This window comes from Cetorhinus maximus, chromosome 11 (genome assembly GCF_964194155.1).
Source record: "Cetorhinus maximus chromosome 11, sCetMax3.hap1.1, whole genome shotgun sequence".
Classification (NCBI taxonomy): Eukaryota; Metazoa; Chordata; class Chondrichthyes; order Lamniformes; family Cetorhinidae; genus Cetorhinus; species Cetorhinus maximus.
The window spans coordinates 95,414,836-95,439,718 of record NC_135889.1 but is presented as its reverse complement, the minus strand read 5'-3'; the positions used below and the strand labels follow the sequence as shown (position 1 = coordinate 95,439,718).

Genomic DNA, 24,883 nt, shown 5'->3' with positions numbered 1-24,883 from the left:
TTGAGGAATGTTAATTCATTGAAATAAGTTAGTTTTTTTTATATGATAAAGCATTAACAGTAAGACTACTTTAACAAGTATTTAAGGCAGTTATATCCTGTAAATGTATCAGCCATTTTTGTTTATTTTTTAGGCAGTATGATAGCTTACTGATTGTCATATACTGACTTCTCTTACTGTCCGCAATATACACATCAGAAGAAAACACAGTCTGCTCCAACCAGGATTAGATGTGTCATTCTAATATTTCACAACTCTTGATTAGACTGATTAGAGGTAAAGGAGGAAGAAAGCAGTACTTTTATTGGCATATGAAAAATTCAGGGAAACTCTACGATGGTCTTTGACCAAAATGTGACCTCTGCAGATATGCTTCCACTTTGATTATTTATTATAATTAACGTGCTAAACTAGATATTGCAATGTATTCCAATTTTCCAACTTTAATTTGCTTTTTTGAACAGTAACTATTAGTAACCCAACATACTTAAAGCAGCGGATCACATTTTGTTAACAGTTTTTGGATTTTTCTGGTATCTATTTCCATAGATCATGTTCCCTTCAGGGGCATTTGTCCGCGCAGATGTGAGTGACTGGGGAATGAGCATAACAGTACGGGCACCAAGCATTGATTTCAACAACACTAGAGGTCTTTGTGGGATCTTTGACCGCAACAATAATAATGACTTCCACGGTACCGATGGAAATCCAATGGCAGCTGCACTCTGGAATAACGACCCCAACGATTTCATTGAGGAATGGAGGTATGCATTGGAGCAGAATAGCAATTTTTGATCTAACAAAAAAGATGCAATGCCAATTGAAAATGAAGCTTCAAACAGTATAAAGTGTTGGATCACGCAACTTTTGTGATAGATTGACTGGTGATGAATGGTTTCATATAATCACTGCCGGAAATACTTCACCTCAAACCATCAGAAAAGAAGAACTTTGAGGTTTATATGGCACCTGTTCCAGATATGTGTTTCATTTTGGAATGTTTCGCTTAAACACTAACCCTTATTTAATAGTTCTACATTTTTTTTCTAATAAGAACATAATAGCTTAAGAAATAGGAGCAGGAGTAAGCCATTCAGCCTCCAAGTCTGCTCTGCCTTTCGGTATAATCATGGCTGATCTTCTACCTTAGCCCCACCTTCCCACATTATCCCCATATCCCTTAATCCCCTGATTATCCAAAAATCTACCAAGCTTTTCTTGAATCTGCTCATGTTAACTTCCTGTGAGCATGTACAATGACACCCAGGCCTCTCTGAATACCGGCATTTTCAGTCTGTCACCATTTTCTTGGATTTTGACCAAACTTGGGACTATGTCACATGGGGGAAAATTTTCTCCCCATTGGGAGGGGAGGTTGGGTGGGAGCGAGCGCGGGTGGGTGCGCAGCCGATTGCCGCCTGCAATAAGCCACGCACTGCCATTTTTTGCCAATTAAGGCCCACCCAGCACGTGCGTGAAAGAGCGTAGAAATCCCCCTGAGGCACAGAGCTGCCTCAGGGAGATTGATTTGGTATGTAAAAATTTTTAAAAAGGGAAAAAAAAATTTTTAAGACATGTCCCCTCATGTGACAGTTTCACATGAGCTGGGACATGTCTCGAATTTTTTTAAAAAATTTGATTAAAGCTTAAAAACCCTCATGAAACTTCATCTCACCCATGGATGAAGTTTCATGATAAATGCGAAGGCCACCTGGGCTCTTCACCTGCCCGCCAACCTTAAGGTTGGACGGCCAGCTTAGTTAATTGTTTCAGTTGGAATTTAAATGGTCTTAATAGGCCTTTGACAGTTTGGCAGGCGTGCAGCCGACTCCGGTGCGAGCCCACCGAACTCAAGGGGCAGAATTTTCTGCCTGTTGGGCGAGCGGGCCCGATCCAATCTCCAGTGGGCGGGGAGCCGATCCCCGATGGAGAAGCGGGCCCTGCCGCCATTTTACGTGGGCGGGCCAATTAAGGCCCGCCCAGAATGACGTCCGGCAGGAAGCGCTATGCACTTCCTGTGCGGGCGGGGGGATTCCCCAAATGCGAGAGTGCACTCTTTCGCCCATGCGCACGAAAGAGCACACATCTCCCTGAGGTAAAGTGCTGCCTCAGGGAGATCGCTTCCACTTTGAAAAAGGTTAAAAATAGAAAAAAAAAAATTCCCTAACATTTCCTAACATAACATGAGATGGGACATGTTCATAATTTACACTATAACTTTATTAAACTTTTTCAAACCCTGCATGAAACCCCATCCCGCTGCTGGATGAGGTTTCATGTTTTCTCTATTTGCTGCCGGGGCTCCTGGCCTGATCGCCAACCTTAAGGTTGGATGGGCAGGTCCTTTAATTGTTTAAATGATCCTGTCAATGGCCTCAATTGGCCATTAACAGGTTGGCGGGCCAGCAGCTGATTTTGCTGCACCCCCACTTTCCTGAAAATTTAAATGGGATGGGATGACGACGGGGGTTCCGCCCGATGTCATCCTGCGTCATTTTACACGTCGGCGAGCGGGCCCCGCCCTCCTGCTCACCGACGACAAAATTCTGCCCTAGACCTGAATGACGCGCGGTGATGTCCGGATGCATGCCCGACGTCACCACGCATCTTTTTACACTTTGGTGAGCGGGCCCTGTCCCTGCTCGCCAACCTGAAGATTCTGGTCATGATGTACTACCCCTGAGAGACCTTACTGTACATTCAGACACTATCAAATCAACTTGAAATTGGAAGGAAACTAAATTTAAGAAAGTAATTTACAATAAATGAAAAATGTTTTGAGCTCCAACCTTTTGTATGCACTTGACATTTGTTAGGAATAGGTGTTTACAGAAAGTAAATTATTTATAACATGGCCAATATAACTCAGTCACCATAAAACCATCAGTCAATGAATTATATTGATGAATATTGCTACTTGTTTTCAGATTAATGTTAACCATCCATGTGTGCAAATGCTAAAAAGAATGTAAACACTTGTTTGCCCAATAATTTAAGTGCATTGAATTTCCAATTTCGATAGTTGCACAATTCAAACTCACAAGGAGTTCAATTCAGATTGTTCCAGCAGTATATTGTTGGTAGTGAATAATATTGCTGCACATATATCAACTATTTAGGTTTATTTATGAATGCTAAAGAGCCTGTTGTACTATTTGGAGTTGCGTAACATTACTCGTGCTTTTGCTTCACAACCTGCGGTGTGACATGAAATGCTGAGATCATTTTAATACATGCAGTGCCCCTTTGCATTACTTTATGGTAATACAAATATAAGTCATAGGATATTTATTGCTGGCAAGAACTTACTGTGCTAATGCACACTTCTTGTTGATATTCCAACTAGGCATAAAATGCTTTTAGTAGCTCTCTACTCCTAGTAATTTAGAGTTTAATTTAAAATAATAATCTAAAATCATCACATTAATAGAATGCATATTCTCAAAGTAAATGTTTATATATGGATAAGAATAGTGGTTTGAAAGAGTGTTTATTATTTAACTTACTTGGTGTGCTTGTTTTAGAATACTTCCAGGGGAAAGTTTATTTGACAAGTCTCCGCCAGCCTCTGTGAGAGAGAAAAGAAGAAATTATTGCAATTGTCAGAAGGAATATACAATGTCACTCCATTCATTTAACAAGTTGACCAACGGATACGGTCATTCTCATCAATCATCTCGTTGCCAGGCCTACGACAATGTGGATTTTACTTCAATGATTCCTTTTTTGGATATTACTGCAGAATACATACGTAATCCTGAACTGTCATTGTTCAAAAAGCGTGATGTAACCCAGTCTTCTGAAAAGTCAGAGGGACATGCGCATTTGCTAAAATATGTTCAAACTCAAGGCCTCAAAGGCAAACTATTTACTTCTACTGATCAGTCAGTGGGATATTCCAGTTGGCCAGACATAGTTGATTTTATTGAACCAAAGGTTAGATTGCGTAGAGTGAAAAGGCAGGGTTATTACGAATACCTACCAATATTCACATTCCAGAGCCTAAGTCAAACTGATCTGGAAAGCTTTACTTACTTTTTCCCAGAAGACCATTTATCCGGAAACCGGCCAGATGTGCAGCCAACATGGCCAACTCCAAGTGGATTGACATCAGCCAAGGCCCTTGAAGTTTGCCAACAAGCCATAAGAAACTCTACAATTGGTGTAGTGTGTCGAGATCTTCTTGGAAGAAGGCTCAATGAGGCTGTGGACCTATGCATTTCAGACTTGCAACTTAAAGATGATCTTGCTTGGGAGGAAGGGATGCTGGCATTTCTTAACAATGAATGTGAAAGAAAGCTTTTAGAAAATAGGGTTAAATGGACCCATGGAACAGATGGTCCACATGTTGATGAGATTGTTACAGCTCTCCGATGTCCTAATCTGTGCAGTGGGAATGGACAGTGTACAGCATGGGGCTGCCAGTGCTTTGCTAAGTACAACTCCTATGACTGCAGCATTTCTAATGGTAAGCATAAAAATATTTTAATTGTTGTAACTTCTTGAACAGAATAATGAACTTCAAAAGTACAACTTCATGTGCCAGGAGTTAAAGGTTCATTAAAGTTTCACAAAATCAAATTCCTCTTTAAACAGACTGGCTCTTTCAATTGCTTGTTTTACTGGAACAATCAATTGTAAGCGATAATGCTTTGCAAATCATGCTGCAGTGGACAGATGTTCAAGTTCAAGTAGATGCAATTCATAATCCAGTCTACCAGAACTGTAAGAGGATTAGAACCAAATCCAGGCTGCTAAAAATCACAGCTCCCATCTTTAGTTCTGTGGAAATGTAAAATTTTGGTTTGCTTTGATTATATATTTTGCGATTTGAATAAATACCAATACTAGCTTGTTGCTTAATTCTGTTGCATTACACACGTTCAGATCAGGCTGGAATTCTGGCCCAGATGTTATCTTCTCCTTACTCCCTTCTATTATACATGCTATGCAGGTTTGTTTTCAGCTGGATCAATACAGAGAAATAGCTGGCTTCCTATCTCTCTCACATCTCGTGATTCAGCCATTCGAATTAATATGCAGTTTAGATGGTCAAATATAAACACAGTATGATCAGATCTAAATTTTGGTTGTAAAGAAGAAAGTTAATTGAAAAAAAAAATCAATGTTTGGATTATAATTTGGCACTCAACCATCCAAAGTGCATCAAAGCTAAACGAATCGCTTCTGTATCCTCAGTGTTTAACTGGGGGAAATTGCGTCCCATCAAAGACCGGATATCGAACAAGCAGTCTCAAAACAGAGAAGGATCTGAGGGGGGCATCCCATAGCACTTCACAGAGTCTTAATCAAAGAAAGAACACATTTTACATGTGATACATTACATCCTGTAAAGCAAGTTAGAATTTTAATTGTCTTCAAGATGTAATTGATCCTATTGTACAATTTTGTACTAGGGATGTTTAATGGTACCTCTCAGAACTGTAACATCTTTGTCTAGTATCATCTTCCGTTTGTGTTAAAAATAAATCTGGTTACCCATTATATATTTCTCCAATAGTTTTGCATTAATGATCTAGTGTTGTCCATGGCTTCAGATAATTCCAGTTTCACGTTGATATTTGCTGAAGCTGTAATCTGTTACATAAAGAAAAAGTAGACTAACCAAAATAATGGAAGCAAACATGAGGTCTGCTTGCACACCAGTAAAATCTTTGCTCTCTGTTGGATAGAACAGATGTTGTCTTTTTATATATTTGTACTTTACCTGAGATTATTTGATACCTGGTCAGCAGTTCCTGTTGAGAGCTTCTATTGTATTCATTCAGCTTCACATAGCCTTTTGTGATTTTTCCAAGGCTGGCAGCTGGTGCTGGTTAAATGTCTTTTAAGAAATGCTAATTTGAAGTTCAAATGCATCAGGAACTTGGCTCCAACCCGACTGCTGCAAATTGATTCTCTCTCAGCAACATGCATTTGGGAAAACATGCAGTACATTTTTGCACCTTTACTCAATTTTTATTTGAACTGCTCTGAGCAGAGAACAAAGACAGGAGAGTTGGGATTTGGGCAGTGGCATTAGGTTAGGTGTGGCATAGCAGTTGCATGAGTGGATGGAAGCCAGGAATGAGACAGAGGCTGACCTCTTGGTTGGATATAGGCAAATCAACAATGTGTATTTATACTGTATATTTTGCCCAACAAAATCATCCCAAAGTGCTGGGCAGGGGAGCATTTGAATAAGAGCCAGGTTAGAGTTTAGCGACTAGTGTTTGTAGCGAAGAACCTTCAGCTGGCTTTTGAATTTGGGGTGAAGGTCAGGAGGCAAATAAAATCCCAGCATGAAGAAGTGTGGCAAGCTATTCGGATTTTCAAATTAGAGTGTATTGCCTTTAGCAACTCCCAATCCCACTCAACGTTATTTTGTTGAGAAGTGAGCCTGTTTCTCCTCCTAGTGGCAATGTTCCAGCAGGGTGACATTTTCACCCACACTTCCAATGATACCTCAATCCTAACCCAGTTTCCTGAGTCACAGTTTATCTGGTTTGCATGACAGACTTCCTGTGGGATTCCCACTGTGCAGAAGCAACCTGCCGCCGCCCAACCACTGCTGCAGCGTTAGTTAACGTGGCTGGGCAGTTAAATGGACGGAAGTATCTCAAAATTCAGTTAACTTGCCATCTTGTGCAAATTAAGAGCATGTACTTCCTGCAGGTTTGCTTTTTGTCTTTGGTTGAAGTAGACTGTTCAAATTGTCATTCAGATGGAATAGATCCAGAAGACAGGAAACCACTATGACACTATCCAGCGTAGGAACTTTAGATTAATGCAGAGGCTTCTGATCTTTCTGGTGCCCACACTGTGTACGTGCTGCAGGCACAGAGAAAGTCTTTTTGCTTAAGGGCGACTAGCTCAAATTTTCCATCCAGCTGGATTTCAGCAATATAGTAGTTTATGGCTCCTGGCGCAATTTGCACCTCCAGACAAATGGCTAATACAAGTGAGGAATTTAAAGTAATTAATATCAGCAGAGAAAATGTATTAGAGAAACTTAAGGGAGTGAAAGCCAACAAATCCCCAGGATCTGATGTCCTACATCCTGGTATTCTAAAAGAAGTAGCTGCATGATTTTCCAATATGTCCTAGATTATAGAACAATCCCAGTGGATTGGCATTTAGCATATGTAACACCATTACTCAAGAAATGAAGGGGGAAGAAAACAGTGAGGGTCAGGGAAGTGCTGGAATATGCTATTAAGGAATTCTTAATTATATATTTAGAAAATCATAGTATGATCAGACAGAGAGAACATGGCTTTACAAAAGGGAAATTGTTCGTTACAAATTTAATAAGAGTTTTTTTGAGAAAGTAACTAGTGAAGGACAGCCGATGTATTTTAAAAAAAAGAAAGACTTGCATTCATATAGTGTTTTTCAGAACCACCGGATGTCTCAAAGTGCTTTACAGCCGATCAAGTACTTTTTCAAGTGTAGTCACTGTTGCAGTGTAGAAAACATGGCAACCATTATATGCTCAGCAAACTCCCGCAAACAGCAATGTGATAATTACCAGATAATCTGTTTTTTGTGATGTTGATTGAGGGGCAAAGGCCAGGACACTGGAGAACTTTCCTGCACTTTTTCAAAATAATACCATGGGGAGAATTTTCTCCCCGTCAGGGGTGGCGGAGCGGGCGCGGGCAGGCGCACAGCTGATCGCTGCCCGTGATCGGCTGCGCGCCGCCATTTTACTTAGGTGGGCTAATTAAGGCCCGCCCAGCGTGACATGCACCCGGAAGCGCTGGACGCTCCTTGTGCGGGTGGGGGGAGTAGGCTGAGTGGGGCCTGCGCTCTTTCGTGCATGCACGCGAAAGAGCGCAGAAATCTCCCTGAGGCACAGAGCTACCTCAGGGAGATTAGTTTGATTATCAAAAATTTTAATAAAGAAAAAAAAGCATTTTAAGACATGTCCCCTCATGTGACAGTGTCAGCTGGGACATGTCAATGAACTTTAATAAAATTTTTTATTCAATTTATAAACCCTTCATGAAACCTCATCCCACCCGTGGATGAGGTTTCATGAAAAATGCGAAGGCCGCCTGGGCTATTCGCCTGTCCGCCAACCTTAAGGTTGGATGGGCAGCTCTGTTAATTATTTGACTTAGCTTTTAAATGGCCTTAACAGGCCTTTGACAGTTCAGCGGGCGCACAGCCGATTCCGGTGCGCACCTGCTGAACTGGAATGACGCGTGGTGACGTCGGGATGCACGCCCCACGTCACCGCATGTCATTTTAAGCGGGGCCCGCCCCCGCATGCCGACCTGAAGATTCTGACCCAAGGGATTTTTTACATCCACCCAAGCAGGCGGATGAGGCCTGAGTTTAACGTCTCATCCAAAAGATGGCACCTCCAACAATGCAATGCTGCCTTAGTCTGGCACTAGAGTGTCAGCTTTGATTTTTGTGCTCAAATCCTTACTTGGGACATGAACCCAGTACCTTGTGATTCAAAGGCAAAGGTGCTATGTAGTATACTTGGATTTCCAAAAATCCAAAAGGCATTCAGTAAGATGCCTCATCAAAAATAAATATGCAAGTTGAGGGCTCATGGACCTGGGGGTAATACATTAGCATTGATTGGTGAATGAACAGGATGCAGACAGTAGGGACATGAACATATCAACAGACAAATTAGGAGCAGGAGTAAGCTGTTCGGTCCCTCGAGCCTGCCCCGCCAGTCAATAACATCGTAGCTGATCTGGTTGTGGCCTCAACTCTACATTCCACCTACCCCTGATTCCCTTGTTAGTCAAGAATCTATCTACCTCTGCTGAAAAAATATTCATTAACCTCCGCTGGTCTCTGGGGAAGAGAGTTCCAAAGATTCACAACCCTCTGCGAGAAAAAAAAATTCTTCTCATCTCTGTTTTAAATGGGAGGCCCCTTATTTTTAAACTGCGTCCCCTAGTTCTAGTCTCTCCCACAAGGGAAAGCATTCTTTCAGCATCCACCCTGTCAAGTCCCCTCAGGATCTTATATGCTTCAATAAGATCACCTCTCAGTCTTCTAAACTCCAATAGATAGGCCCAGCCTGTCCAACCTTTCCACGTAAGATAGCCCCCCCATCCCAAGTATCAGTGAAGTCAACCTTCTCTGAACTGCTTCTAATGCATTTATATCCTTTCTTAAATATGGAGACCAAAACTGTATACAGTATTCCAGATGTGGTCTCACCAAACCCCTGTACAACTGTAGCAAAACATCTCTGCTTTTATATTCCATTCCCCTTGCAATAAATTACAACATTCCACTTGCCTTCCTAATCACTTGCTGTACCTGCATAATCACTTTTCCTGATTCATGTACCAGGACACCCAGATCCCTCTGTACCTCAGAGTTCTGCAATCTCTCTGAATTAAAATAGCATACTGCTTTTCTGTTCTTCCTGTCAAAGTGGACAAGTTCACATTTTCCCACATTATACTCCATCTGCCAAATTTTTACCCACTCACTTCTATCTATGTCCCTTTGTAGGCTCCTTATGTCCTCTTCACAATTTATTTTCCTATCTATCATCCTGTCATCAGCAAATTTAGCAATATATTTGGTCCCTTCATCCAAGTCATTGATATAAATTTTAAATAGTTGAGAACCCAGCAATGATCTCTGTGGCACTCTACTCGTCACATCTTGCCAACCTGAAAATGACCCACTTATCCCTATTCTCTGTTTCCTATTTGCCAACCAATCCTTTATCCTTTATCCATGCTAATACGTTATCCCTTACACCAGGAGCCCTTATTTTACGTAGTAACCTTTGATGTGGCACCTGGTCAAATGCTTCTGGAATTCTTAAGTACAACACATTCACAGATTCCCCTTTATCCACGTTGCTTGTTATTTCCTCAAAGATCTCCAATAGATTAGCCAAACATGATTTCCCTTTCACAAAACCATGTTGACTCTGCTTGATTGCATTGAGATTTTCTAAGTACCCCGCTATAATCTCTTTAATAATACATTCCAGCAATTTCCCTACGACAGATATTAACTAACTGGCCTGTAATTTCCTGCTCACTGAACAGAGGAGTCACATTTGCTATTTGCAAATCTGATGGGAACCTTTCCAGAATATAGGGAATTTTGGAAAATTGAACCGAATCATCTATTATCTCAACAGCAACTTATTTTAAGACCCTAGGATGAAGTCCATCAGGACCTGGGGACTTAACAGCTTTTAGTTCTAATAATTTTCTCAGTACACTTTCCCTGGTGATTGAAATTGTTTTAAGTTGCTCCCTCCCTTTCACCTCCTGATTCACAGTTATTTCTGGGATGTTATTTGTATCCTCTACATGAAGACAGACGAAAAATATCTGTTCAATTCATCTACCATTTCCTTATTTTCCATTATTACTTCCCCATTCTCACTCTCGAGAGGACCAGTGCTCACTTCACTTACTCTTTTTCTTTTTAAGTACCCTGTAGAAACTCTTACTATCTTTTTTTATATATTTCTATCTAGCTTTCTCTCGTACTCTAAATTTCTCCCTGCTTTTACCCAGTCTTTGCTGCTCTTTATATTCTGTCCAATCTCCTTCCACTCATCTTTGCAGAATTAAATGCTTTTTCTTTAAAATTTGATATTACCTTTAACTTCTTTGGTTAGCCACATGGTGTGCCCCTCCCTTAGAGTCTTTTTCTCTCACCTTTTCTGAGTATTCTGAAATATCTCCTTAAATGCCTGGCACTGTATCTCTGCTGACCTAACCCTTAACCTAATTTCCCAGTTCACTTTAGCCAGCTCTGTCTTCATGCCCTCACATTTGCCCTTTTAGTTTAAAATTTTTTTTTAAATTAGTCTTAGATCCACTCCTCTCTCCCTCAAACTTTTTTAAAAAATCATTTACGGACATGGGCCAGCATTTATTGCCCATCCCTAATTGCCCTTGAGAAGGTGGTGGTGAGCTGCCTTCTTGAATTTTTGCAGTCCATGTGGTGTAGGTACACTCACAGTGCTGTTAGCGAGGCAATTCCAGGACTTTGACCCAACGACAATGAAGGAACGGCGATACATTTCCAAGTGAGCATGGTGAGTGGCTTGGAAAGGAACTTCTAGCTGGTGAAACTGAATGTGAAATTCAATCATATTATGATCACTGCTACCTAAGCATGCCTTCACTATGAGGTAATTCACTAATCCTCATTCCAGATTACCAGAACTTGTATAGCCTGTTCTCTGGTTGGTGCTAAAACATGCTGCTCTAAGAAACTGTCCCGAACTCGTCATCGAGGCTACCTTTGAAAATCTGATTTGTCCAAATATGTAGATTAAAATCGCCCATAATTATCACCATACATTTGTCAGAAGCCTCCATTATTTCTTCCTGTGGTGTGATTACAGTTAGGCTGCCTATAAACCACACCTGCAAGTGACTTCTTAACTTTACTATTTCTCATCTCTACCCAGATTGCTTCTACATCTTGCACTCCAGAACTACAGTCATCTCTCTCTATTGTACCAGTGTCATCCTTAATTAAAAAAGCTGCCCCTTCACCTTTTCCTAGCTTTCTGTCCTTCCTAAATGTCATGTACCCTTGAATATTCAGGTCCCAGCCTTTGTCATCCTGCAGCCATGTCTCTGTAATGTCTATCAGATTATACATATTTATTTCTGTTTATGTTGTCAGTTCATGTGTTTTGTTAGGAATGCTACGTACATTCTGATACAGAGCCTTTGGTCCTGTCATTTTACTTTTTTTATTATCTCTAGCCTTATCTGCTGGTGCACTCATATGTTTGTACACTCTGTCCCTTCCTGCCATGCTCTGATCATCATTTCCCTTATTCCTACCTTGCCCTTTTGCCTTGTCTTTTTTTAACTTATTACATCTTCCCAAACTTGATCCCCTTCCCCCAATATGTAGCTTAAAGCCCTCTGTACTGCCCTAGTTAAATGACTTGCCAGAACACTGGTCCCAGCATGGTTCAGGTGAAGACCATCCCAACAGTACAGTTCCCACTCTCCCCAGTACTGGTGCCAGTGCCCCATGAATCAAAACCCATTTCTCCCACACCAATCTTTGAGCCACACATTTAACTCTCTAATCTGATCTTCCCTAAGCCAATTTGCTTGTGGCTCAGGTAGTAATCCAGATATTATTGCCTTTGGGGTTCTGCTTTTTAATTTAGCCCCTAGCTGCTCATACTCCCTCAGCATAATCTCTTTCCTAGTTCTATCTCTGTCATTGGTACCTATGCGGACCACGACCACTCGATCCTACCCCTCCCTCTGCAAGTTGTCCCCCAGTCCAGAGCAGATTCCATGAACCTTGCCACAGGGCATGCAATGCAGCCATCTGGATTCCCACTCTCAGCTGCAGAGAACTGTGCCTATCCCTTGACGATCCCTTTATCCCCTTGATAAATGGGCCATTTTTAAGTTGTCAGGCAGTAACTAGTGGAGTGTTTCAAGGATCAGTGCTAGGACTTCCGCTATTTACAATCTATATTAATGACTTAGACAAATAGATCAAGAGTAATGTATCCAAGTTTGCTGTCGACACAAATCTAGTCGGAAATGTAAGCTGTCAGGAGGGTACAAGGAGGCTTCACAGAGATATAGACAGTTTAAGTGAGTGAGCAACAAGGTGGCAGATGGTGTGTAAGTAAGTGTGAGATTACTCACTTTGATAGTAAGAATAGAAAAACAATATTTTTTTAAAAGCGTGAAACTTCTAAATGTTGATGTTCAGAGAGACTTGAGTATACTTGAGCAAGGAATGCAAAGAGTAGCATACAGGTAAACCAAGCAGTTGGAAAGGCAATTGGCATGTTGGCCTTTATTGCAAAAGGACTGGAATACAAGAATAATGAGGTAATGAGAGAGTTGTTGTATGATGAGAGGCTGTGTAAATTGGGCCAGTACTCTCTGGAAGTAGAAGAATAAGTGGTGATGCCATTGAAACATATAAGATTCTGAAGGGACCTAATAGGGTAGACACTGATAGGTTATTTCCCCTTATGGAGAATCTAGAACCCAGGAGCACAGTCTCAGAATAAGGGGCCGATCATTTAAGATTGAGATGAGAAATTTCTTCACTCAGAAGGCTGTGATTCTTTGGAATTCTCCACTGCAGAGGGTTGTGGATGCTCCATCATTGGATATATATAAGGATGGGATAGACAGATCTTCGGTCTCTCAGGAAATTAAGGGATATGGGGAATGGGCTGGAAGGTGGAGTTGAGACAGAGGATCAGCTATGATTCTATTGATTGGCAGAGCAGGCTTGGAGGCCGTATGGCCTACACCTGCTCCTATTTTTCTTACATTCAGGCACAAGGCTGATCTTCAGAACATTTACGACAATATTTCTAACTCAAAGGTCTCTAGCCTTATCCTTCCCAATTTACTTTGTTCAAAAAAAGGGGGAGGGGTAAACCCCAGCAATCACAGGCCAATCACTCTAGCTTTGATAATGAGAAACCTTTGGAGATATTAATCCTGGACACCATTAACTGACACTGGAAACAAGTATGAGGTAATGAATAAAAGCCAGCATAGATTTGTTATAGGCAAATCGCCATTGACCATCTTGATTGAATTATTTGATGAAGTGAAGTTGATGATTGTTTAAGAGAGTATAACTGATGTTTTATATATAGACTTTGAAAAGGCATTTGATGAAGTATCACATAATAGACTCGTTGGCAACATTGAATCCTATGAGATGAATGGGTCAGTGGCTGTGTAGATATGTAAATGGCTAAAGGACAGGAAGCAAACAATGTTGGTGAAGGGTTGTTTTCCAGACTGAATGGAAGTATACAGTCCCTCAGAGATTGGAGTTAGGACCACTGCTCTTTTGTATATATATTAATGACATGGACATGAATATACGTGGCATAATTTTAAATTTTGCAGATGCCACAAAACTCGGAAATATAGTTAACAATGAGGAGGATGGTAACAGACTTCTGGAGGATGTAGACAGATTGGTGAAAGGGGCAGGCAGATGGCAGATGAGATTAACGTAGAGAAGCGTGAAGTGATTCATTTTGGTAGGAAGAATGAGGAGAGACTAGAATGATACAATTTTAAAGGGGTGCAAGTACATAGAGAACTATGTTGTACACATGCATGCCTTTGAAGATGGCTAGAGCAGTTGACAAGGCATCTGAAAAGGCATACAGGATCCTTGGCTTAATAAAAAGAGGCATGATTATAAAAGAAAGGAAGTTAAGCTAAACCTTTGTATAAAAAACTGGTTAGGCCTCAGCTGGAGTGTTGCAGGCAATTTTGGCACCACACTTTAGGAAGGGTATTAAGGCCTTGGAGAGGGTGCAGAAGAGATTGACTAAGATGATACCAAGCAGGATGGACTTCAATAACATGGAGAGACTAGAGAAATTAGGATTGTTCTCCTTAGGGCAGAGAAGATTAAAAGGAGATTTGATAGAGATGTTCAAAATTAGAAAGTTTTGATAGGGTAAACAGGGAGAAAGTGTCTCCAGTGGCTGAATGGTCAGAAGGAGGACGCAGGTTTATTTTAATTGGCAAAAGAATCAGCAGCGACGTAAGGAAACATTTTTTACACCGTGAGTACTGATGATTTGGAATACACTGTCTGAAAGGGTAGTGGAAACTGATTCAGTCTTAACTTTCAAAAGAGTATTGGACAAATATTTGAAAACAATTTGTCCTGGGATAAGGGAAAAGAGCAGTGGAGTGGAATAATTGGAGAGCTCTTTGAAACAGCTGGCAGAGGTATGATGAGCTGAATGGCCTCCTTCTGTGCTGCACCATTTTATTTGGGTCAGGGAGCTGCCATAATGACCTCGCTGTTTGTGAGAGAAACCTCAGACTGTTACTGCAATTTCCCATGGTGGCCCCAGGATTCAGCAATATGCCTTTTTAGACGCCTTCTCAACTGCTCTTGCCATCTTCAAAGGCATGCGTGTGTACAACATAGTTCTCTATGTACTTGCACCCCTTTAAAATTGTATCATTCTAGCCTCTCCTCATTCTTCCTACCAAAATGAATCACTTCACACTTCTCTACGTTAAATCAGGAAATCAGCCAAGGGCATGACCTGTGCTGCCTCCAGCAACCTTTGCATGTAGCAGCTGGGTGAAGGCTGATCCAAGACGGTCATGGCAAGGGCACGGGGATGAAAATGCAGGCCAAGCAGTAAAGTGCTGTTGACCTCACCTTACAAATTTTCAATGATTCTCCAGTGCTATTCAATCTGAGTATGGGCAGGATTGTGAAGGAGAAGGCAGCCCCAGGTATTTCTCATCTTTCCCTTTAATAGTTTAAGTCTTGTCTTCAGAGGACAGAGCTCCAGCCACATGAAATAACAGCAATATGGGAATCTTTTTCTCTATTCAAGAATGCTTCTAGTGCATATTTTATTGCTGCACTGGGTATACCTCAATTCACTTTCCTTTAATGATGTTCATCATAGGATCAGGAGTAGACCATTCAGCCCCTCAAGCCTGTTCCATCATTCAGCAAGATCATGGCTGTATTGTATCTGAGCTCCATCCATCCATCTTAGCTCCATATCCCTGAATAGCCCTGGCTGGTAAAAATCAGCTGATGTCAAATTTAAAATTATTGATTGAGCTAGCATCTACTGCTTCTTGTGGGCCAGATAAACAATGCATTTTGAACCATTGATAATTGGTCAAATAGCTCATTGAGGGAACCTGTCATGTAGCTGAGATTCTTCACATTCAACTTTAGATGACCCAGCAAGCGAAACCCTAGTGGGGGTTGTTTTAGCTGGATAAGAGAACAGGAAACTTACCGTTGTATGTTTTTGCTGGTTAGACTGTCAACGGGCTGCCTAAAAGCACTTCCTACTTGCCTAGGCTTTGCTGAATTACTCCAGTCTTAAATAAGTGAGATACGTTTTTGTGGGGAGAGTATGTGCACTCCTTATTGAGCAGTTGAAACTCTTGTCTACATGAATTCTCAGTAGTTGAGCTTGGAGTTGCTTAAAGCATGGTGATGAATTTCCTTGTGTGTAAGACATCCACTGTGGAATGAGAAACTGTGATGTAAAGTATTTTATAATAAACTAATCCATCATGCTATCTGCATGCTATAAGCTCTAATAAAACCTGTTCAAAGCATGCATCTTTAGTTGGCCGTTGTGAGTAATGTGGCAATTTGCAGGCGCCCCTCAATCCTGAAGCGAATCATAAGTAAATACGTTGAATGGTTCAATAGCAAGTTATTGATAAATTGGTTTGATAGGAACTACTTTAAATCCTGAGAAATACATACATGGCTTGCCAAGAAAAATTCGGAGTTAAATTGGATAGCTTCGAAAATGAGTGCTGGGGTCATGATGCACAATTAACCCGTGCCCATTCATTGCAATTAATGAGGCACATCAACTTGATGTTGCCAGCTCAGGATCCAGCCAGCTCTAACTACAGTGTTGATTGGCTGGGTATCTTGCAGAGTTAAAACTGCATTGCTCAAAGCTAGCTTGCACTTCTTAAAGGAGAGGTGCTTTGTGGCTGGAGCAGGCAGTCATGCAGGAACTGAATATAACTAATGGAAACATTGAATAATGGGTTTTCTTTCATGCTCCCCACATGGCGAACCTTCCACCCGCCATGAACCTGGGTAATACTAGCGGCGGCCGGATGAGGCCGTCAAGTGGGCATTAATTGGCCATTTAAGGGTCTCAATTGGCGGTGGGGCTGGGCAGGCTGGGAATGCCATCCACTGGCCTTCCCACCACAGGCTTAACTGGGGTGGAGGCGGGAAGGTGACGGTGTACACCTGCCACATCCTGCCTGATTAACAGCCCCCCTGCCACCAAACTCACCATGGGGGAGGGCAGAAGATTCCAGTCACCAGTTCAGAAACTGAATTGTCTGTAATTTAGAGGAAAGCCTCTGTTGTCCAGTAACTACCCTTTGGCTTGCTTTGGTGACTCCACTGCAGCTGGCACAGGGGCTGGCACAGAATGAAAGCATCATGGCTGCTGCCAGGATACTGGGCATTAACCTGCATGATTCTCTACCTATGGTCACACTCCAGCTGGCCATTAAGGGAATGAACTCCCTTTTGGTTGCTGTATGTATCAGAGACGACAAGCAGCAAAGAGATGTCTGTGCAGTCAATGGCACTTTGTACCATGTGGAAGACTTCAGTCCTCACAAAGCCATATGCTCATTCCATCTCTTTGTCTCTGACAAGAGAAAATGAAATAGAATTAGCTCTCATTGAGAGCGTCAGTAAACTCACACAGCAGCTGATGGCAACCTGTGAGATATTGCAAATATCTCCAACTCCAGTCTGAAAAGAGCCAGATGCAAAAAAGTTCTTCACCACATTCACCTTCATAGCGATTGGCAATGCAGCCCTTGCCTTGCTCTGTGGCTACATGTGTGGTTGCAGCAAGTGAAAGATTTCAGTGAGTACATCTTTAATGAAGTGCAGATGTTGCACATGTTGTTTGTTGCTGAGGTTCAGGTTGGAGAATTGCTCTCTGAGCACCCTGGGTGGATATGGCCTCCAGCCCTTCTCCCTCTCCTTCTCTTCCCTCTTCCAGCAGCTTGTCTTGCTCTGTATGACCTCTGTTCATTCTCCAAGTCACGCTGTATTCCAAGACAAATGGCTACTAGTGGACCCATGACTGGGAGCCTCCGGGTCACCCTGGTCCACTCCTCCATCACCCCCTACACCTCAACCCCCTCCCACGGCACCTTCACATGCAACTGCAGAAGGTGTAACACCTGCCCCATTACTTCCCCCCTCCTCACCGTCCAAGGGCCCAAACACTCCTTTCAAGTGAAGCAGCACTTGCACTTCCCTCAATTTGGTCTACTGCATTCGCTGCTCCCATTGCGGTTTCCTCTACATTGGAGAGACCAAACGCAGACTGGGTGACCGCTTTGTGGAACACCTTCGGTCTGTCCGCAAGCATGACCCAGACCTCCCTGTCGCTTGCCATTTCAACACACCACCCTGCTCTCATGTCCATCTTTGGCCTGCTGCAATGTTCCAGTGAAGCTCAACGCAAACTGGAGGAACAGCACCTCACCTTCAGAATAGGCACTTTACAGCCTTCCGGACTGAATATTGAATTCAACAACTTTAGATCATGAACTTTCTCCTCCTTCCCCATCCCCTTTCCGACCCCCCTTTTCCTATAATTTATATATATTTTTCTTTTCCCACCTATTTGCATTATTTTTAAATGTATTTCCATCCATTGTTTTATCTCTGCCTTTTAGCCTATTTCGATCCCTTCCCCCCACCCCACCCCCACTAGGGCTATCTGTACCTTGCTCGTCCTGCTTTCTACCCTTAATGTCACCATTAGCACATTTCTTAGATAATATCACCACCGTCAACACCTCTTTGGCCTTTTGTCTATGACATCTTTTGGCAATCTCCACCTATCACTGGCCCTCTATCCAGCTCTACCTGTCCCACCCCCCCCCCACCGCCCCCTTAAACCAGTTTATATTTCACCTCTTTTCTATTTTTCCTTTGTTCTGTTGAAGAGTCATACGGACTCAAAACGTTAACTGTATTCTTCTCCGCAGATGCTGTCAGACTTGCTGAGTTTTTCCAGGCATTTTTGTTTTTGTTCTAGGAGCAACTGGTTTGTGCAGAAGTCCTAAAGTCAGCAAAAACTCCTGCGGCCTCAGCCATACTGCTCCCCTGTAGACGTTTGCAACTTGAAACAGCTATAAGAAGTGCGATATATTTGTAGAACCATTGTACCAGACAGAACAAATCAAGCAACAGCTCACAGCTCACCTGTCCTTTTAAGTAGTACCAGTGAGGGGGTTCCTTTAGTGCTGGTGAACACATGTTCAGCTGTGCGAAGTTAAGAGTGGGGATTTGCTGGAGCATTGAGCTCCAAAATATCACCGCTGGCATCAAACCAGTGATGCCTGCTCTGCATCTTTCTGGCAGCCATTCACTTTGTGACTGTGTGGGCGCTTACAAATATGGCACTTGGTGCAACCAGTTTAGAGGCCTGAGGGCACCCAGCACCCAAAAAATGAGTGTGAGTGATTGCAATTTTGTGCTAATTCTGTTTGGATCAAGATCAATGCACTATGGAGTTAATGGAAAATAAGATTGGGCAAGGTGTAAAGCAGGTGGCCTATCTCATTCCATCAAATTCCCACTGGGCTGGTTAGATTACATACATACATATGAACGTATGAATTAGGAGTGGGAGTAGGCCATTTGGCCCTTTGATCCTGCTCCGCCATTTGATAAGATCATGGCTGGTCTCATTGTGGCCTCTAATCTACTTTTCTCTTACCTCCTATATCCTTTGACTTCCTTGTAAGTCAAGAATATATCTAACTCAGCTTTAAAAATAGTCAATGAGCCAGCGTCCACTGCTCCCTGGGGAAGAGAATTCCATAGACTAACAAACCTGTGAGAGAAAATGTTCTCCTTGTCTCCATCTTAAATGGGAGACTCCTTAGTTTTAATCAGAGTCCCTTAGTTCCAGTCTCTCTCATAAGGGGAAACATTTTCTCAGCATCCATCCTGCCAGGCCCCCTCAGAATCTTATATATGTGTTTCAATAAGATCACCCCTCAGTCTTCCAAACTCCCTGTCACCTCTTGATTTACAAGTATTTCGGTGATGTTACTTGTGTCTTGTACAGTGAAGACTAGACACAAAATATCCATTCAATGCTTCTGCCACTTCTTTATTTCCCATAATTAATTCCCCAGGCTCACTGTTTAGAAGACTCATGTTCATTTTTGTTACTCTTTTCCTTTTTAAGTATTTGTAGAAACTCATACTACCGGTTTTTATATTTCGAGCAAGCTTTCTCTCATGCACTCATTTCTTCCTTGTTTCTTTTTTAATAATTCTTAGTTGGTTTTTCAATTATTTTGTTGTTCTTTATTATTCTTTCATGGGATTTGGCCATCAGTGGCAAGGCCAATATTTGTTGCCATAGAACTGAGTGGCTTGCTAGGACATTTCAGAGGGCAGTTAAAAGTCAACCACATTGCTGTGGGTCTGGAGTCACATATAGGACAGACCAGGTAAAGACAGCAGATTTCCTTCCCTAAAATACATTAGTGAACGAGATGGGTTTTTAAAACAATCAGTGATAGTTGTTATGGTCATCATTACTGAGACCAGCTTTATATTCCATATTTATTCATTGAATTGAGATTCCCAAGCTGCCATAGCAGGATTTGAACCCATGTCACCAGAATGTTCGCCTGAGCCCCTGAATTACTTGTCGAGTGACATTACCACTATGTTACCATCTCCCCATCTGTCTGATTTTCTGACATACCCACTAATCTTCCCAGAACTGTAAACTTTTTCTTTCAATTTGATACTATCTTTAACTTCCTTAGTTAGCCACGGTTGGTGCATTCTTCTCCTAAGAGTCTTTTTTTCTCATTGGAATGTATTTTTGCTGAGCGTTATGACATATCTCCTTAAATGTCTGCTGCTGCATCTCTGCTGTCCTACCATTTAACCTAATTTCCCAGTTCACTTTAACCAGCTCTGTCTTCACACTCTTGTAATTGCTTTTATTTAAGTTTCAGGCTTGACTTACTTCCTACAGGGATCAGCGATCGACTCATGGTTCTTCATTTAAGTCTTACCACTAGCCAGCATGCAACCCTCATTAATGCCTATACTCCGACAATGACACATACACATGAGGTCAAAGAAGCATTCTATGATGACCCCAGCAAGATAATTAGAGGAGTACCCCACCAGGATGAGCTCGTTATTCTTGGTGAATTAAATGCTGGAGTGGACACAGACTGTAATACATGGAGAGGAGTACTAGGACACCGCGGTATCGGCAGAGAAAAGTTCAGTGGCCAGCTCTTTCTCTTTAAGTCAGCGAGTTTGACCTAACCATCACAAACACAGTCTTACAGCAAGCAGACAAACTGAAAACAACATGGATGCACCCCAGATCCAAACACTGGCATTTGTTGGACTACACTATTGTATGACGGAGAGACCTCAAGGAAATGTACTCTACCGCCTCCCTTATAGATGCAGAATGCTGGTCTGACCATAGGCTTGTCAGGAATATTGTGCCTTTGAAGATAAAATCTAAGGGGCTTCGGCACAGAGTCAAGCCACAAAGGAAGCTTGACGTAACATTTCTTAAAGCCGTGGCCAAGAGACAAGAACTGGAATACAAACTAGCCACAGCAATTGCTGATATCCTGGAGGACAATATTGCCATTGAAGATTCTTGGAAAAAGTTAAAGGATGTTACTTACAGCAGCTGAGGCCCTAGGATGCATTAAATAGAAGCACCAAGACTGGTTCGACAATAACAACCAAGACATAAGCAAGCTTCTAGATGACGTGCACGGTGCTCATAGATCTTATATCTAACAAGAAATCACCAGAAATGAACGCTAGATACCATCGCGCAAAACATGCTACAGGCCAAACTAAGAGAGATGAAGTACCAATGGGGTTGGAAAAAAAGCTGATGAGCTTCAAGCAGCTGCTGACAAAAAGGACCTGAAGGTTCTACGTGAAGATCTGCAATCAATCTATGGTTCCCAAACCAACGGTATGACACCCATCCTCTTAGCAGATGGCAAACAGCTCCTAACAATGGACATGAGGTTCTCTCTCATTGGACAGAGCATTTCCGCAATCACCTAAAGCAATAATCCATAGTGTTCAATGATACCAAAAACATGCTATGAACTCATCTTACGGGCAACCTTTGCCAATCTGATTTGTCTAGTCTATGTTTACATTAAAACCACCCATGATTATTGCTGTACCTTTCTCACAAGCCCCAACTATTTCTTCCTGTACACCTTGTTCTACAGTGTAGTTACCCTTAGGGGGCCTATAAACTACTCCCACCAATGACTTCTTACCCTTGATATTTTTTATTTCTACCCAGACTGATTCTGTATTTTGATCTTTAGAACAAAGTTAATCTCTCACTATTGTACACAATGTCATCCTTACTTAACAAAGCTTTTCCCAGTTTCCTGTCCTTCTGGCATGTCGAGCACCCTTGAATGTACAGGTCTCAGCCTTGGTCATCTTGTAGCCATATCTCTAATGGCTATCAGATCATATAGACTTCTTTGTATTTGAGGTGACAATTCATCCTTTTTGTTACGAATGCTATGGGCCTTCAGATACAGAGCCTTTTGTTCTGTCTTTTTATTATTTTTGCCTTATCTGTTGGCATACTCATAAATTGGTACACTCTGTTCCTTCTTGCCATGCTCAATCATCATTATCCTTATTGCTATTATTTACTCAGCAATTCAATTTAGCAGGAGGCACTTAGCAAAAACATCTTTTGCAGGTGTGGTTTGAATTCTAAAATGTGGTGCCACTAATAGGTGAAATGTGACCAATGGTTGATTCATTGTAAAACATGACCAGTAAAACGTGCATAATGGGATTAAACAGGAAGCAGTCTCTGAACATCAGAACTAAACTGAGGTTAGTTGCCAAACTTTGAATGCAATAATGATATGATAAAGGACTGGATGGCTTTGTTCCACAACATTAGTGAAAAAAAGCATAAAACATAGCCACTTTCACCCTTAAGGAAAAATAATACTGGGCACAAATTGGAGGTAGGACAATTCATTTCTAATTGCAGGAGTATCAGCGTATATCTTACAGTGTTTTTCTCAATAACTCTTTTCATCATATATTCTGAAAATTGAAAGTCATACTTTATTAGTGTTGTCAGTGGGTCTAGCTAGGTGCTAGTACTAATATATGTCAGGGAAATTAAATTCTAGCCAATATATTTCATGTTGTGTATTACACTGCTTGGATGATGCTCTTAATTCATTATCTCAGATGGTGCACTGCACCATGAGCAGCAGATCTGTAACATTAATATTTCACCCACTCGATCTCTATAAGTTTAAATTCACTCTGTAGGGAGAAGTCAAGGTTGAAGGGACAAAATGTGCAATTACATTACTGGATGTCTTTTACTGTCCAAGCGGAGACATTAGCCCAAATCTTCTGGTCTCCAGATTGTCGGAGACCAGAGCTATGACTGAAGATGTGTGCCGGGACCCTGCGAAAGTCCTGTTGCGAGGACCTACATGGAAATTGCCTGGGAAGTTTAACCTTCCAATGGGCAACCCGCCTGCTCCTCAGTAGCCTGTGTGAATATCTCTGAATCTGAGCTAGAGTCAGCGACATGGGCCAGATCACGTGACATACCTGGATAGTTACCCGAGAAATGTTAGTCAGATTAAAATCTGGTCTAACACCTGGGTAATTCCAAAGCCAACACCACTCCCCCAGCCCAAACTAACCCACCCGACTACCCCCACGATCAGACCTCACTCCCCTCTCTGACCACCCGCCCCCCAACCTGTCTACCTCTCCGACTATACCCGCCGATTCCCCGACCATCCCCTCGACCAGAACCAACTACCACACAACCACCTGAGTATTTCCCAACCAGACCCAGCTGCTCTCCACTAAACGCCCCACCGGCCTCTACACCCTGCCCTGCCCAACTGCACCCTGACCCGACTAATCCCCAATCACGTGACTATACATACCCCCCGCCCCCCACCAACACCGAACCGACACAACTGCCACCCTGACCTGACCGGACTACCTCCACAACGCGACCTGACTAGCCCCCCACCTGACTCCCCCGACCCGACCTGACCACCCTCCCGAACACCTAACTATTGCCAATCTGACCACCCACCCAACTACCCTCCCAAACAGACCGGATTATAGCCCCTCCCCCCACCCTGACCCGACCAACCCCAACCCAAGATACCCCACTGAACCGATCTGAATACACCCCCCAATCACCTGACTGCACCCCTGAATAGATCTGACTACCGCACCCGACTAGCCCCTTGACCCGACTACTATCCGATTACCCCCGACTACCGACTACCCCCCACCGACCTGACCTGACTACACCCTTGACTATCTGACTAACCCCCCGACCTAACCTGACTACGGCCCAACCCAACTAAGCCTGTCTGGACTGGCACCAGACTACATCTCTGATGCAATCCTCCTCCCCCCCACCGACAAGTCGACTGTCCCACCCTGACTAGACCCGACTACGCCCCCAACCAGACGTGACTTGCCCAACCACCCAACTTCCACCTGACTAGGACTGACTACCCATCCTTGACCTCACCCAACTGCTCCCCAGCCAGCCAAAAATCAACCAACTACCTGTCTACCCACTCGCCCACCTCACCCACCTACCCACCTCACCCACTCATCCAGCTACCCACCTGCCCACCTACCCCATTCACCCGCCTATCTGTTCACTCACTAACGCACTCACCCATTCGCCCACTCCCCTTATTCAATCATCCATTCACTAACCCACGTTCATCCATTAAAAGATCTTTAAATACTTACCAGAATATGGCAGCTCTTGCCATAAAGAGGGGGCATGGCCTCTGCACTGATCCTCTTCGCAGGTCTCTACATGGATTCTTGCACTGAGCAAGGTCTTCTGGATACTGCATTGTAAGTTTGGCCTTTTTCAACACATCCGGGTAAATATGCAGTTTTGTGTCTGATGTGCATTGGACACAGCAGTTCCAACACTGATCGCAAAATTTGGGCTAATGTGATTAAACAATAAGACGTATATGTGCATAATTGAGCTTTGCTAGCATTAAGAGTTTCTGGAAGTTTCCTTAAGTGCTTTGCATTGGAAATGAAAACATAACTTGGCACATATTTAAATTTTTCACATGAGGTGTAAGCATTTCCACAGGGAAATGGCTTTGTATTATTCAAATGTGAATTATTTTGACTCATCTTTGTATTCATGTGTCCATACTATAACCTCAACTGTTCTTCATAATTCCCCAGCGTCAACAGCAGGAAATTTAGTCATCCTAAGGTGTCCGTCAGTCCATCTGTCACT

At 42.5% G+C, this 24,883-nt stretch overlaps 1 protein-coding gene across 2 annotated transcripts in view; it reads left to right on the top strand.

Moving 5' to 3' along the window:
• LOC144686786 (von Willebrand factor D and EGF domain-containing protein) overlaps positions 1-24,883 on the top strand; it is a 309,526-nt gene that overhangs the window by 141,761 nt on the left and 142,882 nt on the right. For both annotated transcript variants that reach the window (XM_078552492.1, XM_078552491.1), the window contains exons 11-12: positions 550-764; positions 3,525-4,468. In XM_078552492.1, the coding sequence (XP_078408618.1) occupies positions 550-764; positions 3,525-4,468 (1,159 nt within the window). The remainder of the gene's footprint in view (positions 1-549; positions 765-3,524; positions 4,469-24,883) is intronic.